Genomic DNA, 19,614 nt, shown 5'->3' on the forward strand with positions numbered 1-19,614 from the left:
TATTTCTTTGAGGAACATTATAAGTGCCTTGAACATTTTGAAAATACGTGCACTGTGCTAGTATTTGAATTCTGATGGATATTACCTAATTTTTTCTTTCTTCCTTTGCTTTTTCTCCCCCTCCTTTGCTTTAACTGAAGTCCTTTGCATGACTATATGAAGACTATCTTAATTTGATTTGAGCTCTTAGAATTAAGTGAAGAGTGGATGCTTCACATCAAGTATGTGAAGCACATTTTCTAAGAGACTGGAGAGTTTTAGTAAGTTGTTTCTATTATGATAGCTGTATTAGTCAGGGTCCTGACAGGAAACAGATGACATACCTCAAAAGGAATTAACAGAATGAAGTTAATGAAGGGACTGGTAATGAGGTGTGGGCAGCATTAAGGAAACCAGCAAGAGAAGGTGAAGTACCCAGGGCCTAGTGACAGTAGGAAGTTATTGCTGTTCCTCTGCCTAATGGGGCCTGGGAATGAACTGTGTCGGTAGAACCTTGGGACTGCTGGAGCCATGGAAGAGGGGCTGCCTGTTGGCTGCTGTGGCCACAGAGGGACTTAGCCAAGGCCAGAACTACTGCAAGGCAGAGAGTGCATGAGGTAGATAAAAATATTGCAATCTCTTTTTCCTCTCAGAGTCTTATATCCTGCTGGTACCTCCTACTGGCAGATCCCTATTGGAAGCCAGAGGGTAAGGGAACTCAGGTGGTACAGTCCACAGAGACCAGCTATCCAGGCACTGATCAGGATAGAGAGGGGTGGGGAATGAAGCAGAGCTTAGTGAGGAGAAGGAAGTGAAGTGCAGCAAGTGCAAAATAACTAGAACACCATCTCCTCTTGGTCATTCTCCTTATAATTGTGCATTAGTGGCTTGCAGGAGATGAAATGCAGAGCAAATATTTGTGCCCTCTAAAAGTCTGCAGGCCAGTACAGATACTAGTAGTACAAAGTAGGAAAAATCCATACTATCACAAGGTAAAATTTTACTGTTATCAAGTGTATGAACAGAATATTTATTTGTAGATAAGCAATGATAGAAGTACATTTTGTATAGTGGGGAATAATAGATGGAAGAATTTATTTTGATAGGATAGAGCTATGAACAAAAGTTGCCCTTCACTTTATTAATTAAAAATTGATGTAGGAGTGAAACTTTTGGAAACAGTTTTTATAATAGAAGGGACAAAGATTGAGCAGTTGAGAGGGGAGCCATCATGGTCCTTTCTTTGTTCCCTTTCTTTTTCTTTCAGGGAAGGGCAGAAGTGGCACAGAAAGCAGCCAAATAGTCCTGGTATGGGTCCCTCCTAGAGAGGGAGTTACTGTATATGGCAGAGTAGTCAGCTAGATAATATGCTAACTATGTTTGAGCTCAAGAGAAGCTACACTGGCAGACTAAAAATGACAAAAATAAGGTGATGCCCTTTCTTCCTGTCTAGGGCCCTTTCTGTCTGGACCGTATGGATAGAAGGAAGACCAGAGGCTTTTCTGCCTCTCACTCATTTAAATGAGATGAGGTCGGAATTTTAAATTAAGTCACTTTAATATTTCACTCACTGTTTAAAGTGAAAGTCATTTATTGCTTGTGAAAGGCATTGGGCAATTGCTACACTAACTGAACTCCTATTCACTTATCAAAGACACATGAGAAAAAGCTGGACAAGTCCACACTAGTGTTTTGCCCTCTACCAGCAGTTTATTTGGTCTAATCAATGATGTCTTTTATGATAACACTCTTTGGTTGCTAATTTGGACAGTAGTTTTGATAATATGAAAACCTACTGGGGTTTGGAGGATCAGAAACTTATTGTTGCTATTGTTACATAAATGACTTACCTTAGGCCATCTCTTGAAATAGTTTCCTTGTTTATCTGGTATTTACTATCTGAAAGGAATAGGTAACCTAAATAAAATCTTTAATTTTTTTTAAATAACTGTTTTTTCCCTTGTTAATTGTTTTCAAATTTAAAATAATTCTTCTTTAAATATCCAGTACTAATCCTTTGGAAAACCCTTGAAAATTCAAGGAAAAACATTTGGCTATTTTGGATTTTAGTGCTTTGCTTCCCCTGTAGTTTGACAGTTTATGATGACCTCAAACCAAAAAGCTAGAAACATGCTTATACTTTAAAGGTGGAAGACTGAGATCATGGCTGTTTCTAGTAGTCAGAGATATTATACCTTCATTTATGTTTTCAATTTGCAGAATGGAAGTTTGAAGGAGACCATCAATTTTGGACTTCTTCCATGTGTACTGTGTCCATGCAAATATTGGGCAGAGTTATAATTAATGTATATTTGTCAAGACTTGCATGATGTAGAAGAGAATTATTGTTTTATTTATCAAATTATAAAAATTGTTTTCAAAATAAATTTGTTTTTATACAAATTATAGCCAAGTGTTTTGACTGTGTTCCAGGGTTTTATTATTTAGGGCATTCCTAGTACTCAGTCCAAAACCTCAGTCCTATTACATTGGGAATCAAATTATAAAATTAAATATAATATCATTGGTTATGAACTACACTGTTTCCAATCTAATTTTCAAAAAAATCAGTTTTTTAGGCTCTTGTGTTTACATTAACATATAAGTTGAAGTTACAGTGTATCACTTAACAGTTCAAAGAAATAGCTTGAGAATTAAGAAATTCTGAATTATGACATGGAAAGACCCAGAAAACCTTCCTCAAATGATTCTTATGTAATTAACTTTCAGAATCACTTTGTGTCGACCAACCTATCTAATGCTGGAATTCCTTGATCATTTAGCTTGTGTTTGGAAGAGAAGCTTCTGAGGCAGTTCATTCAGTTTCATTGTTTAAGAATTCCTGGGCACTTGTCAGGCGCCTGGTGGTTCAGTTGGTTAAGTAACTGACTCTTGGTTTTGGCTTAGGTCAGGATCTCATGGTTTGTGAGTTCAAGTCCCGCGTCAGGCTCTGCGTTGGCAGTGTGGAGCCTGCTTGGGATTCTGTCTAGTTCTCTCTCTGCCACTCACCCTGCTTATGCTGTCTCTCCCTCGAAAGGAAATTTCTGGGCACTTCCTTCATGATATATGCCTAACAGCTAAAATTCCTTAATGTCTTAAAGGTCAATGAATAGTATAATGACCAATGGGTAGTCAGATTCACATTAAAAACTACTTTTAAATTCATTAAGCATTTATATGTAAGAAAAATTACAAGCCCCATAGTCTATCATTTAAAAATTTTTGCACGTGATCATAGATTTTAGAAATTTGATCAGAATCTGAAGTTTAGGTCTAAAGAATATCTTCACATCTTAAATATAATAGTATTTGGAGATGGAACAAAGCTTTTCCATATGCAGTCTTAGTCTCTATTTCCCGAATATACCTGGTTAAATAAAGTTAGGGTAATTGGGGAGTAATAATTCTTCTCTGTAGATTTGTATTAGAGAAAGAATATGTATAAAAAGGGATATGCTTCATGATTAAACAAAAAGCCTGAGGTGGTGGTGCACTGTGGGCATGGACATGCCAAGCTATACATGTATCTAACAGAATTTGCAATGCAAAATATTAAATCTAAGAGTGCAACATGAACAGACTCACAGAAGAGGAAAAGAGCTTTTTTTCTGAGTTGTAGAGATGTGTATGTACAAGTAGGCTCCCCAAGGTGTTTACTGACAAGCATTAAAGATAGAGTCAAGACTGGAAAAAAGCAACGATTTTATCTTAATTTTACTGGAAACATCAGAAGTGAGGGGAAGAAGAGAGTTAAGAGAGCAAGCGAGCATGAGTGAAGAGTGTGAGTTGTTTGTTTCCAGCTTGAGCTCTTTAAAATCTGAAAATCTCACTTGTCCCGAGTGGTTCCTTAGTGACCAGCCGTCTGGATTGCCCTGGTGAATTCTTTATTAACATCATTAAGATGTGATGATTGGAAGCCCATTCCCTGTTGATTCCATTATTGAAGAGCCAATCTTTGTCCCTAAAAGCAGACATACATGCAGATTCCTTTGATGAACTTGAATTCTTATTAAAGTTCCAAAGTGCACACTCTCTTTCTCACCAGTGATTTTGAACTACTGTGGTTTCCACTAATTATTGTGTTTTTATAATTCTTTTTGGCAGCTATTAACATAATTTCCTGTATCAAAATCCATTTCTTTTCTTTTTAATGATTATTTTTGAGAGAGAGAGAGAGAGTGACAGGGGGGTGGACAGAGAGAGAGAAGGAGACACAGAATCTGAAGCAGGCTCCAGGCTGTGAGCTTTCAGCACAGAGCCTGGTGTGGGGCTCAAACCCATGAACCGCAAGATCATAACTGAGCTGATGTCGGACGCTTAACTGAGCCACCCAAGCACCTCTCAGAACTTGTTTCTAAAGTGAGCAAAATCATGATTGATCTTAAAATTAATAAAACATATCCCTTTGTGACTGTAGTCAACTCTATTGGAATGGAGCAGAGGGTCCAAAACAGTGACTAATGAAAGAATTATTTCTATTTCCTGTTGAAACACAGTCTGAGGGTACATTTGAGGTAGATTTGCCTTTTAATCATGTTTTGCTTAATCAGATACTAATATTAGTGGACATTCGTTGATCTTACAGCAATATATATATATATATTTGTACAGAGAGAGCGAGCATGTGTGAGTGGAGGAGGAGAGAGGAGGAGAAAGAGAGAATCCCAAGCAGGCTCCACGCTCAGCACAGAGCTCAACACAGAGCTTGATCCCATGACCCTGGGATCATGACCTGAGCAGAAATCAAGAGTCAAAGCTTCAAGGAACTGAGCCACCCAGGCACCCCCCCAAATAATTTTTATAATTAAGAAAATTTGGGGGTTGCAGAGAAGAAAGGGGGGGGTGGTTAAAAATGCCAAAGTGAATCTATGTTATAGTTAATAAATAGTGATATATTTGGTATTATTTATGTTAAGCTAGCAGAACTTGAATGATTATTTTCTTTTACTACAAGTGTCTTTAAATAAATCTAGGAGAATCAGAGCAGTAAATATTAGATTACTGTGAACATTAAGAGTAGCAGTTAGGGGGTGCCTAGGTGGCTCAGTCAGTTAAGCGTCTGACTCTTGATTTCGGCTCAGGTCATGATCTTGCAGTTTGTGAGTTGGAGCCCCACATGGGACTCTGTGCTGACAGTATAGAGCCTGCTTGGAATTCTGTCCCTCTGCCTCTCTCTCTCTCTCTGCCCGTTCCCCTTGCACATGCACATACTCTATCTCTCTCTCAAAATAAACTTAATTAAAAAAATTAAGAAAAAAATAATAGTTAATTTGTTCTTTTAAGTCTTAGTTGACTTTATATTGATGTACTCAACAGAGTTGTAAGGTATGGAATTATCTAAATATAATTATGAGCAGTTTTTTGTTGTACATGTTAGATTTCAACACTGAAGTTCTCAAAAAAGCATGGGAATTAGATATAATTTATGCCCTGAGACGTATAATGGCATAGTTGACTAGTTCCACACTGGTGTAATTATGATCAGCCTAACATCTAGAATAATCCGTTTTAAATGTTTAACTACTCTGAACTCTGATCCAAATTCAGATAGGCAGTTCTAGATTTTCCTCTTGATAGTCAAGAGAATTAGCAATTAAAACAATACTCTAAATAATTATTGTTTAGGATGTTTACATATTTGCCAGAATCTGTCAAACCATCTTTTATAGTAAATCTCCGCTGTTAAAAAGTCTTTTAAAAAGATTGTAACTCACGGGTGCCTGGGTGGGTCAGTTGGTTAAGCATCTGACTTCGGCTCAGGTCATGATCTCACGGTTCATGAGTTCAAGCCCCGTGTTGGGCTCTGTGCTGACAGCTCAGAGCTTGGAGCCTGCTTCCGATTCTGTGTCTCCCTCTCTCTGTGTCCCTCCCCTGCTTGCTCTCTGCCTCTCAAAAATAAACGTTAAAGAAAAAAAAAAAGATTGTAACTTGGAAAATAGCATTTAAAAATATTATTTAATTGTTTGGACTTGGATATTTACTCTAGGAAATGGATAGAAAATTCTTCATGGAATTCTTTAGAAAGAGGTTTTATTATACTATATTTTCCTCCTGGCCAGTAATTCCATTTATTGCAAACTGAACATTCTCTTTGTTGCTGCTGACCTTGCTCGTGGTCAGTACAGGGAGCATAAACCCTCCGTCAGAAGAGTGAAATGACATCATCAGTGAAGGTATTAAAGGGAAAAAAATTTGGGCTAGTTCATATTGATTCATGTTCCAAGAGCCCTGAGAAAAGTGAAAATTTATTAGCTAGGCATTCAAGAATCATAAAGATAAAATGTAATATCAGGTTTGAAGACCATGTTTAAAAAAAGAGACAACATGAAAAAAATTAATATAATTCCTTTAAAATTTAAAAATCTAGGTTGTGATGCACAGATTGATTAATAATGATTAAGTTTAATTTTACTATATTAAAATTTTGTATAGCAAAAGAAATAGTGATCTTTATGTATGCATGTGAGTAAGTAAGCAATCTCTACACCCAGCGTAAGGCTGGAACTCACAACCCTGAAATCAAGAGTCACATGCTCCTCCGACTGAGCCAGCCAGGCACCCCAAGAATGGCACACATCTATTTATGTGTGAGCCAGTTATTTTTTGTATTCTTTGAAGAAGGCTAGAAAATTTTTCTGTCAGCAGTGTCCTGAAGACTGATTGCATTGTGATTAAGGACTTAGTTATTTAAGAACAAGTACATCATCAAAAAAACTCTTACACCAAACCCTCTTTTATAAATGTGGCTGGTAGTTCCAATGGAATGTTTATGTTTTGTAAGCATTTTATGGGACATAGAAGATGATCATTATCCTTGTCAAAAAGTTATTAATTGATGTATGAATGGTACTATTTAGATTACAAAGGAACTCAGATGGTGTGGGTGCTTATTTGTGATACTGTGTTAGGGTCAAGTACAGAGAAAACCAAGGCACTTTAATCCTTCTCTGTAGGATCTTATAGCTGTCAAAATAATGCCACCAAACATTTTTATAACACTTTTACATTCTTTTTTTTTTTTAGTGGAACATAACTTTAAGTTAAATAAGAACAATGGAAATAGGTGTATTTTACAGAAGAGTTTATTGAGATGTATTGAGATTTAGTGAGCTATTCAAGGATATATAGTTACAAAAACATAGTAAACACCACTGGAATCCAGAGCTCTTGACTCCTGGTTCAAGGAGTTACCAACTAAGAGTTCATGCAGCATTAGTCTAGGATAGATGATTTGAAAATACAGGAAAATTGTTTAAATGACCTATTCTTCATTAAGTGACTGTTTTGTGCAAGGTATTGTACCAGTTTTGTTTGATAGAAAATGAAAAAAAATCGTAGCTACCCATGAAATTATATTGTATAGTCGTAATACAAATAGTAGACAAAGGCTATTTAAAATAATAAAATGATTATATTATGTGAAAGTTAAAAGTACTTTTTAGGGCTAATGCAATAGAAAACCCCCTATATACTGGTATATAATTAAGAGAGAATTTGTAGGAAATAGCCAAGGAGTTTTTATTTACATGTGAAGAGAATGGCTCTGAGATTGAGGGGCCATTATTCTTTGAGGAGGATAGCATTTCACATTTACTTAAATAGGTTTATTGAGCAGTCAGATTGAACAGGAGTGGTTTTGGAAACTTTAGTTAAGAGGAAATGCTAAAACATTTAATCAGAGGTAGCTGAGACCTTGGAGACTATCTAGTCCTTGCATTAATTTTACAGCTAAGGAAACTGAGACCTAGAGTGATGCTGAGTTACTTGCCAAAGGTCAGTCACACAATAGATAGGGACAGTACTAGAATCAGATTTCTTCTAAATGCCTGGATATGAAAAAGCAATGAAATAGATTTATAACAGGACCTAGCAGGTGGCAAATTGTGGACGTATATTGGGTCTATCGAGTTAGAATATAATTTCTACGGAGGTGTGATTTCCGTCAATCTGTGAAAGACAAGAAACAGAATGGTCGACTAGTTTTTGGTTCCTTGGGTAGAGCAAATAAAAATAGAAGGATGTAGTAATCCATGGAGCAATTTGAAAAGCAGGATGAGCTGCCTTATGGCACATATAAAAATGACCTTCCCAGCAACATCTAAGACATTTTATTAACAGCAGTAATATAGATAAGAATGGTGATACTATAAGCAACAACAACGGCAGCTTCCTTTTACTGAATGTTTACCCTCTGTCCAGACATCATGTCAGGCATCTTAGGTACCTGAGTTTGTTTAATTATTTCATCCTGTGACCTAGTATTACTGTGCCATTTTGTAGATGAGGAAACTAAATCTCAGATTGTTACTACCCTAGTTACACAGGAAGTTGGCTATTGAATAAAAATTTGAATTATAATTTTGTTTGAATTCCAAAGCTAGTGTTTTTCAAACTTGAATAATGAATAAGCCCTCCTTCTAAAGGTAAAATAATCTGCCCCATACCCCATATTGACTTATTTTTATAATATGACTACTTAACAAAGTATAAATATAGTATAAATATAAATTCCTTAAGCTTGTAGTGCTTATATAATTTTTTAAATTAAAAATATTATAGGTTAAATATAAGCAAAACTAAAAAATATTATAGGTTAAATATAAGCAAAACTTTAAAGATCAATAAAATTCAAATTAAAGACATTAATTTAAAAGAGGAAGTGTTTTTCTTTTTTCTTTCTTGCTGGAATGAAAATATTGATTGCAAGATGAATTTGTAGCTAACTCCTCTAGCATAGTTCTTTTGACTTTGATATGCCTGTATTGACATGTGCTTTGTGATAACTTGGTTCCCTGCCACTTGCCTTTATTTTGACTTCTTCAAAATGTCCCTTCAGCCAATACTTTGTTGTACCATTTGATCTTCATTTGGTATAGTCCATTATTTATTGTTGATTCTACCTCTGTTTTCATTAGTTGAGATGAACTACTAACCCCTTGGTGCCAACTTGGTGGTTTGGGGTTCTGAAAGGTCATGTCACTATGTATTTAGTTATAACATGATGGTCATCCAGGTAATGTAAAATATGTTTATGTTAATTATTTTTCAGGTTATCATCTAGAAGAACCTATAAAATTTAAGAAATTACAAACTGCAAATCATAACCAGGCCTCTGGTGTTTCCACTTAAAGACAAAATTACATTGCACTTTCTCTAAAAACACTATACTATAGAACTATCCGGTTTCCTCAGGGTAATAATAGAGACCCAGGAAAGCCTCTATCTGCACCTACTTTCAGTGCTACCTTCATTTAGGCCACCACTATTTTGCATCTCAATTTCTACCACAGCCCCTAGTTTTACCCCTACCAAACTATTCTTCACAGTGCATTCCATACTAGTGAGTTTTCTATAATACAAACTTTTAGGACTCAGCTTGGGAGTCACCTCTTTCTGAAACCTTTCCCCTACTGCTTCTCCTTACCTTCTGCTTTTTCGCTATCCTGACCCCTAGATTGAATTGGTTATCTTTCCTTTATTTCTCCTTTATAATTCCTTAATATCGAGGAGGCATATCTCTATTACAGTGCTTAGTACATTGTGTTATAATCCTTAATTTTTTGGTTTCCCAAGTAGACTATTAGCTTCTTTAAAGTACGTCCTACCTTGTGCATCTTCTAACTAGCACATTGTCTGAATGGAAAGAAAGTTCTGATGGTATAGCTGTGATCTTGAATCACTGGTCATTTGGGGTTTTTTGTTTGTTTGTTTTTTGTTTATTTTAGAGGAAGTGCGAGCATGGGAGAGGGGCAGAGGGAGAGAGAGAGAGAGAGAGACAGAGACAGAGAGAGAGAGAGAGAGAGAGAGAGAGAATCTTAAGCAGGCTTTACACTTAGCACAGAGCCCAGCGTGGGACTTGATCCCATGATACTGGGATCATGACCTGAGCCAAAATCAAGTGTCGAATGCTCAATCAACTGAGCCACCCAGGCACCCCCCAGTCAGTTGTTATTTTAAAAGTGAGTAGTGAAAAATAGGCAAGAGTGAAGAAGATATTTCTTCATCTTTCCTGTTCAAGTATGTAAAATTTATACAGGGTTACCTATTTAATGTAGTAGACTCCGTTAGCCTGTAAGCAACGTAATTTTAGAAGCAGTCTTTTCATAAAGCATTAAATGATGGCATCATCTTGCTTTCTCTTTGCTTTTTCAATGGTTAGGTGCTGTGATTGTCTCCACACCCCAGGACATTGCACTGATGGACGCACACAAGGGTGCTGAGATGTTTCGAAAAGTCCATGTGCCTGTAAGCATGTATAGCTTCACTGTTACGAGACACTCTTAACTGAAGAAGCAAGTCATTGAGAAATACAGCCCAAATTTTAATTTAGTTCTTTACAGAAATCTATACGAAAACCCTACTTTATCTTTATGGTTACTTTAACAACACACATATAGGTGCAAATGTGTATGCACATTATATTAGTCAAGAAAGATTCTAATTGCACTAAAATATTTTTAAGAAGTCTAAAACATCCTTCATGTATGAGTTTTGTGAATAAATACTACCTTTCCAAATACCGAAAGCTATTATTGACAAAAAAAACACAACAACAACAACAACAAAAAAACCCCACCTGAGTGTTTAGGTAGATACACTTGAATAGAGCTCTGGTGGGAAGACAGTTGAAAAAAGTGACTTTTTTTCCTTGTTTCCAGTTTAACTCATACATAGCTCACTGTCTTCTAAAATGTATCTGAAGATTTTCTATATAATATGACAAAACAAATTAATATAATATTAAGACAAAGAACTATTGAAATCAGGGTTAGAAGTGAATTTGTAAACAAACTGCATGCCATTGAGGGACTTAAATTCATATGAGAAGTATGCCGTGAATTTTCTAGCAGCCACATAGAGTTTTTATAAAACTGTCCATTTCCATGAGGTTAGAAAGAGCTTGATGTTCAAGGGAAAGAGAGCTGAGACCAGAGAGGCATAAGTCTCTCCCAGGTTCTCAGAAAAAAGAAATCCTTTATATAATGAACACACTCTCATTACCTTTTCTTAAAAACCATAAATAGGGGCATCTGGGAGGCTCACTCAGTTAAGCATCCAGCTCTTGATGTCGGTTCAGGTCATGATCTCACAGTTCATGAATTCGAGACCCGAACTGGGCTCTGCGCTGACACCTTGAAGCCTGCTTGGGATTCTCTCTCTACTCCTCCATTGCTTGTGCTCTCTTTCTCTCAAAATAAATAAATTTAACCAAACAAAAAACATAAATAGGTTTTTTCTCCAAGTGTGCATCGGCGTAAGCAAGTGGACTTGTGCCAGAATACAGTTTAGAGCAAGCATTTGTGTACAAAGTCAACATGATGCCTCCATCTTGGCTATCAGATGGCCTTGATTAATTCAGGAGTAGATTATAAATCTTACAGGATAGAGTTTTTTAGACTTCAGCCCATGGGTTAGCTTCAGGGATCTCATGATTCTTTCTCCTTTCCCTCCTCCCCATCCCCAAATTGTATGTTCACTTTGAGTTTGTTTTGGTATGGAGAGAATTCGTAACTTTCATTGAATTCTTCAGTGAAACAGTGACATGGTATAAGATCCAGTGGTGTAGTAGCATGAGTGGACTCTCATAAATGTTTTTTTTTCTCAGGGGAGCTTCTGAAATGTATAAAATGGCAGAGTAGTGGAGTTGAGATGACCATCTTGGACAAGTACCTCTTCCCCCTTGTCAGTTAGTACAGAGCTGTATGCATTAATAAGCCATGGAGCTCTGGACTGGATTCACATTGTTTGATGAAAATTGAGGAGCCTGATAAGGATTATGCTTATATACTTACTTTCCAAGAGGTCTGAGGGTATTCCATAGTAGGCATAAAATTGTGATCGTAAGGTGTTTTAAGGCCACCTTTATATGTGGATAAATGAGTGTTAAACACCCCATGATGTCCTACATTGTGAATTTTAGCTTGGAAATATTTTTAAAGCAATGGTAACCAACAGCACACCTCAGAAAAATGTCTCAATAAAGCATATAGTTTGAGCAATGTGACTTCCTATTATGCCCTCTAAGATAAACTAGGTATAAGTAACACCCACCCAAATAACTAAATATGAATACTTTAAAAAATATGTTTATTATTTACTTTTAAGAGAGAGAGAGAGCAAGAGCGGGGGGGGGGGGCGCAGAGAGAGAGAGAGAGAGAGAGAGAGAGAGAGAATCCCAAGCAGCTTCCACGCTGCCAGAACAGAGCCCGATGCTGGGCTGGAACCCACGAAACTGAGAGATCATGACCTGAGCCGAAATCAGATGCTTAACTGACTGAGCCACCCAGGCTCCCCACTAAATAAGAATACTTATATGGGATTTTAAAAATATAAATCAGCAAAAAGTTAGACAGAGGGCTATCTACCGAAAACTGAAAACGAGTTATCCGTAATCTTTCTAGCAGAAATTAGGTAACAGGGCCACTGGTCTGTTACTGCCACTTCAACTAGGATAATAGTCATCCTATCAGCATGTAAGGGAATGCTTAACTTCTCATTCTGTAAGATAAGGGTAGAGACCTATGTACAGTCTACTCAAAAGCATCATGCAGTTCTTGAGGGAAAAGTCTTTTAAAAAGCTGAAACCAGCACTTTTTATTTCCCACCCTGTAAATTATCATTGCATACACCTATTTCAGCTGATGCTGTTACTTGATGGGACTTCGGCTATGGGTCAGGTTTTACATGCACTTTGCTAGTTGGATGTCTAATGACCAAATTGATGGGATCTAATGACAGATTCAGTGTATGTATCTTTTTTTAGTCTTTTATGTTATTTTCACTTACCTGCAGCACTTGATATATATTGCCCTATAAGTAAAGAGGCAAACAATCTCAATTGTTCCAACAGATTTTTCTCTAGACTCTGGAAGAAAGGGTGAGGCAGAGTCCTATGGAACATAACAGCGGGAAAGAGGGATGGTCACTAAGTCCAGGTTAGGCTATTTCTAGGTGGGTGCCACTGAAGAATAGAAGCAAGGAAATACAGTGAGGAAATATTTCACATGCAGGATCTTGGGCTGCAAAAAGCTCATAGGACTAGTGCAGGTTTAGCTAGGGAGTGAAAGAGCTGTTTGTGATCAGAAAGTAAATGTTGCAGTTTATGTGTGCAGAGTTGGAACACTTCTGGGTAATGACAAGGTCCCAGATGTGGTTGGTCATGGGTGTGTGGGGCTGAAGTGGAATAGATGTAAAAGTCATCGGAACTGCATAATCCCAAGTTAGCTTTTTTGACATCATCCTGTATCTTTATAATAGCCCTCTTTTTTTCACCCCTATGTTTCAATTATTTGCCCTCTAAACAAGAGGGAAAATTTTTTAATGTTAATTTATTTATTTTTGGAGAGAGAGAGAGAGAGAGAGAGAGAGCAGGGTGGGGGCAGAGAGAGTGGGAGAGAGAGAATCCCAAGCAGGTTCTGCATTGGCGGTGTGGAGCCCAATGTGGGACTGAAACTCATGAACTGTGAGATAATGACCTGCGCCAAAATCAGGAGTCAGATGCTTAACTGATTGAGCCACCCAGGCACCCCTAAACAAGAAAAATTTTTAAAGGAGGTAAAATATGTTAATCATCTCAGAACAAGGTGCTCAGTAATCTTTGCAAGTGAATGAGTGAGAACTTTGCAGCAATGAGCTCTGTAAACACTGGACAACCATGGTGCAGCTACATTGTAAAGGGGATCCTGGTTATGTGTGGGATGTAGATTTGATGACCTCTGAGATACTTCTGGCATTTAAGAGCCTTGGAGTCTAATCATAAAGCATCTGAAATTGGAACGTGTTCCATAAATGCAAAGAAGAACTGTTATGCTTTGTTTATACCACTTTATTTCATTGTTGCCTGGTCTTTAGTCTTGCTTTCTGTTTTTTTTTCCCTTTTTGAAGTGCATTAGTTACCATGGAAACAATGATGTCATTGGAATTCATTGGTATGGACAGAGTTTAGTAATGTCTACAAGAACATTTTGAAGTTAATTTAAATGCTTTCTTAAAACTCAAGGCTTGGATAAGGGAAGGAGAAGAAGAAATGAACTATTAAATTCTCCGTTCTCTGCCTGAAATCATATCAACTCTGCCAAATCCTTGATTATTTCAGTGTTTGTAGGTAGACTGTTTTTTTTTAAACAATAAATTTTTTTCAGGGGCATCTCTGTGGCTCAGTTGGTTAAGCATCTGTCTGACTCTTAATTTCGACTCAGGTCATGATCTCATGGGTTCAGCTCTGCACTAACAGCGTGGAGCCTGCTTGGGATTCTCTCGCTCCCTCTCTCCCTCTCTCTCTGCCTTTCCCCTGAGCATGAGCACTCCCCACCCCTCCCTCTCCCTCTCTCACACACACACATGCATACACACACAAAACAAATAAATTAAAAAAATATTTTTTAACTTTACACATTTTTAACAGTGAGTACTTTTTGCCTTGTGACATTCTAACACATTTTTGTTGCTTCTTGTACAAGGGAGGTCCAGGCACCTCAGTTTAGAGTCCTTCCCTTACCATTTGAACTTTTAGAGTTACAGGGATTTCACTCTCCAGCCCTTCCTTCTTGGGCAGTCTCTTTACCAGCTCCTGAAAATTATATTAAAGTATGTTTCTTCTCTTACTCTTTCTATAGGTAATGAACCCTTAATTTTAATTCAGTAGATAGCTTATTCTACAAATATGTATTTACTCATATTGAATGCCTTCCATAAGCAAAGTACTGTGATAAGTTCCCTTGGTGACTTAAAAAAAAAAAAAAAAAAAAAAAAAAGGGATGAAGCCTTTTCTGTTAAGTTCCTTATGGTCCTGTGGACTAGCTCCATTATGGTGAAGGTGCCCTGAATTCTGAGGAGCATGAGAACACTTTCTTCTCTTGGCTATTAAGTAGGGCTTTCATGGAAAAGTCATGATTTTTTTCTATGCCCCTGTTATTTTGCATATCCTAGTCCCTTGCCTGATAAGCCATTGTTAGCTTGGGAACTCATATGCATGTTTCAAATTCTTGCTCAGGAAATTTACTTTCTCTGGAAAGCTTTTCCCAAATTCCCAGAAAAGGTTAATCTTTCTCTGAACTACTGTATCATATACCTAGTTTGACTCTTATCCCACTACAGTTTGCCTGTCAGTCTCCACAGAAGAATGTGAGTTCCTGGAGGGCAAGAAAACATGCCTTAAATATTCTTAAATACTCAATTACCAAGTGTATGATAGGCCTAAGGTAAATACTTATATGGACATTTGACCTTGGATATAACGCCAGCCACAATCTGCTGTTGTCTTTATTCCCCAGCTCACAGGTCTCTCTGCCTTGCATTCTCTCTGCTACAGTGAAACTGGTCATCTTCCATGTATTTTAGATTGCCACAAAGTTTCTTTCTTCATGGCCTTGAGCATGCTGTTTCTCCACATGAGAACCATTTTTTTTTTTTTTAACTTACCCTCATTTTTTTTTTTAACTTAGTAGCTCCTTTTTATCCTTTGGTACTTAGATTAAATGGTTCTTTTTCTGGGAGACTGCCCTGTCCCTGTTAACTAGGTGAATTCTTTCTAGTGCATGATCTAGTAACACTCTATTTCTCCTTTTTAACTGTTTTCATATTTGTCAGTACTTTCACATTTGTAGTGCCAGACTATAAGCTCTGAGTGAAAGGACTCCTTACCTCCCTCTGTGCCAAGAACATATTGTTGCTTACTAAACATATACAGATTAAATGAATGGAATAGGATTTTCATAGCTATCGCAGGGGACTGGAGGGACAGAAGTGAGTCTGAAAAGAATCAGGAAATCACAAGTTGTGTTCAGGGTTGTTCAGTTTCTCTATAGTTGAGGTAATGTTTGGCAGTTATACTAGGCCCAGGTTTGGTAGAGCTTTAACAGCTGAGCTAAGGATTTAGACTTTGTTCTTGAGATTTTTAGAGGAGTCCATAAAGAATGTGGGAAAGGAAATAATTGATTTGAAAGGAACTTTAAAAATACTTAATTTGGTGGAAATGAATAGAAAGGACAGGAGCCAGGAGAGTGTGGAGGCATGAAGGAAGCATTTGCAATGGTCAGAGTTACTCAAACTGCAGGTTGTAACCCACCAATGAGTCATGAAACCAGTACTGTGAGGAATGAAACCAAAGGTTTCAATATCCGGGTTAATTGCTCTTAAAAAGAGAAAGTATTATTTCATAAAGATTTGGTCTCAGTTGTCAATACATAGAAGTGTACATTTGTATTGATTAACACTTAAAATATTTCTCTTATGGTAAGATAGTTTTAATAATTTGGAAAAATACCACTGTAGGGATAGGAAGTAGGGGTCTGATGTAGTATAACAGCATTGAAAATGGAAAGGGGAATAAATGTGGTGGACGTTTTGAAGGAAGAATTGCCAGGCTTGGCAATTGATTACATGAGGTAGGATGGTTAGAAAAAAAAAATGGCAGAAATCTAAGGGATTTTGAGAGTTAGGCTGCCATATTAATAAATCTACCAGGAGCTAGTTTTTTGCTCAAGATGACAGTGAGGTAGAAATAAGACATTAGATTCTCAGTCACAAATCCCTGTCCTTATTCTCTATGAGGGTTGTGATTTAAAACTGTTTGGCAAGGAAGAGACTGGTGGAGCAAATGATTTGGTGTTGGCCTTTTTAGTACTGTTCACATCACATGATGTATGTGACCATCCCTTCTCCTCACAGAAACAGATATATTAATCTGTATATTTGTAGCCTCTTATACATAGATTGATATTTTTTAGCCCTGAGAGAGCTATATTCTTTAATAAGTATATAACTTCTTTTATGGTTACAAATTAAATTCCTTTAGAAATTTTATTATAATTTTTTTAGGCAATAGGGTGCTACTTACAGTGGCATTTTTGCATAGTGGTAAAGAGAGTAAGCTCAGGAATCTGAATGCTAGAGTTCAAATCCTAGGTCTGTCACTTTGTTGCTGTATGACCTCTGCAAGTTACTTAATTCAGAATATGAGAATTATAGTACCATTTCCCTCAGAGGATTGAGAAGAGAAATAAATGAGATAATGTGTGTAAAAAGCTTAGTACAGTGTTCAGCACAAGCTGAAACAACCAATAATGTAAATATAAAATGTCGATTAATGTTGCTTATTATAATTACTTTCAGAATGTTATCATGAAACAGATACATTTCATAGATTTTTGTGTATTTGGCCTATGTGTTTTGACTAGTCCTTTATTTTCTAATAAGAATTTTAACAAGAAATTTTTTACACCTTAGATGCATAGTGTCTTTGAGATTTCCTTATTCCTTGAGTACTTTAGTTGAGCCTAAACCATTCTTTTCATATAGATTAGTTGCTAAAGTTATATAGAGTCTAAAATTCTGTGTTAATTTAAATTTGCATCATTTAATACATGTTAATTGCTGTCACAGATAAACTTCAAAATATATAATGATGCAAATACAATAGAAGTTTATTTCTTGCTCATGTAACAGTACTCATAGATGAACAGGTGAGCAAGGTGGTCTTCTTCCAGGAAGTCATTTAAGCTGCTGTAGCCTCTGCCATTTTCACATGTGAGTTCTAAACCCACCTTTGGGGCCATCCTCTTTTGAGCCAGCCAGGGGGGGAAATGGAACAGAGGTGTGTACATGGAGATTTTTATGGACCAGACATACATACATTTCTACTCACACTTCACTAAAAGTCATGTGATCATATGTCACATTTCTCAAGGAGCCCAAGAAAATTAGATTAGTTATGTGCCAATGAAGATGAGGCCATGGAGTTTGGTCAAAGCTACCTGTCTCTGCTACAGATGACCTGGAAATAAAATACAGATTATAGCCTAATGCTGGTCACGGAACTTACCTTTTTTTCCCTTGTAAGTAGTCCTGAAAATTCTATAACTATTTCAGCCTTGAGAATATTTATTTATTTTTAAAAAGGGAGATAGGAATTTTGCTTTTCCTGTGGTTTACTTTTCTTGCTGATTAAAAACAAGAAATTCAGAGAAACCAAAAATACTAGTGTGGTGTGGAACTTTTAAATATTTATTTGAAAGGGTTAATGATTATATTTTCTTCTAAGAAAAATGAGGTGATCTTAGAACCTCAATTAGATGATTCCCATCAATGTTTTCTTTCCATTTTCCACTGTTTTCCATTTTCATTACCACAGACCCTACACAATGTTCTCAACAATGAGGATCAAAGTTGTGGTTTATTATTTTTTCTGGCAGAGTGGCCAGTTATGGTAGTAGGTTGATTGTTTGGACCTGGGGTTCCACACCTTCACCTATGAATGTCTTCAAAACTCATGTATTCATGAAACACATCTTAGAGCTTTTTTTAGCATCTATCTTGTTTGTCTGTTAGACCCCAAAAGTCCAATTATATTTAATACCTCGAGCTGACCTGCCATAAAAAAACAATTTAGAAATAGGCAGTCTTATGTGAAAATAGAGGCAAGTGACACATTTATTCTCTCCTTTCTTCCTTGAATATGTTTTCCTCTGTGATTATCAAATAGTCTCATTTGGTTCTCTGGGAAGTTTCATACCTTTGATGTATTTGAAGAATCTTTCATTATTGGCTGTAGAGGCTTTACAAAGTGTCGTTTGAATTCTTTCTAGGATCACACTAACTAGTTTGCACATGATGTATCACATGTGGCTTCCTTCTTCACAATTGGTTAATTTTTCCACTTTTAGAAGAGTGACTTTTCTTTTTTGGTAACCTTTGTAAAACTGGGTAGCAGTCTGCATCTTGACCATTATTACATCTCAGAGACCAAAGTTGTATGCTCATTTGTGTCTTCCCTTAGGATCTCTCACAAGTCCATGAATGTTTTTATTGAGAATGCTGTTCTATGTGATTTACATGAATTAAAGTAATAATAACTCTCACAACCCTGTGATACAGATAACATTTTTTTCTCTCATTTTGTAGATGTGGAAACTGTGGTAAGAAGATTAAATAACTCACATAAGGTTACCTGTCAGTTTAGTGGGCATCTGGGCTCCTATCCCAAACAGTATGCTTTCCAGAGCCCACATTTTTAACTGCTTTTTCTGTGGATTATCCAAAATTGAGTAATCCAAACTGTAGTAATATGGACATGGGAGAATACCACAAGCTTAGAAATTTCAGGGAGCAAGAGAGGTCTCCATTAAATTTGCTTACCATTGGGTTTCTGACTGTCTAGGTGGGCAAGTAAGGGCAGGAAATGGGTGGATTGAATAATGGGGAGGAGTCAAGAGAGGTATAATGAGGGTGTTTTTTGGGAAAGGGAATTCCATGACCAGGAGAAGAAAATGAAATCTAAGGTTGGATTGCAGCAGTGAGTGTGAAAATGGTTCAAATTAGGCCTTCCATTATAACTGTGCTCTTCATTACTATCCCAGGCTATATTGGCTCAGTATTGTTTCAGACCGCCTAGTTCCATGAACAAAATCCTCAAGTCCATTTACTTGTCATCTTGTTTATTGACTTTCATATACAAAGCAGTGACCCAGCTGGTTTGAATTTTGGCTGTGTTATTTACTAACTGTTTGACCTTGAGCAAGTAATTTAGCTTCAGTGTTTTGTGACCCATCTCATAGGTTATAATGGCAGTTAAATGAGATTATATATGTAGTACTTAGCATAGACCTTAATACATGGCACTATAAAGGGAGGCTCTGA

At 36.8% G+C, this 19,614-nt stretch overlaps 1 protein-coding gene across 5 annotated transcripts in view; it reads left to right on the forward strand.

The window, feature by feature from the left end:
• Nucleotides 1-19,614, forward strand: part of NUBPL (NUBP iron-sulfur cluster assembly factor, mitochondrial) — a 222,669-nt gene that overhangs the window by 184,444 nt on the left and 18,611 nt on the right. For all 5 annotated transcript variants that reach the window (XM_060619460.3, XM_078448341.2, XM_060619461.3 and 2 more), the window contains one exon: nucleotides 10,139-10,224. In XM_060619460.3, coding sequence (XP_060475443.1) covers nucleotides 10,139-10,224 — 86 coding nt within the window. The remainder of the gene's footprint in view (nucleotides 1-10,138; nucleotides 10,225-19,614) is intronic.

Source organism: Panthera onca, chromosome B3 (genome assembly GCF_046562875.1).
Source record: "Panthera onca isolate mPanOnc1 chromosome B3, mPanOnc1 haplotype 2, whole genome shotgun sequence".
NCBI lineage: Eukaryota > Metazoa > Chordata > Mammalia > Carnivora > Felidae > Panthera > Panthera onca.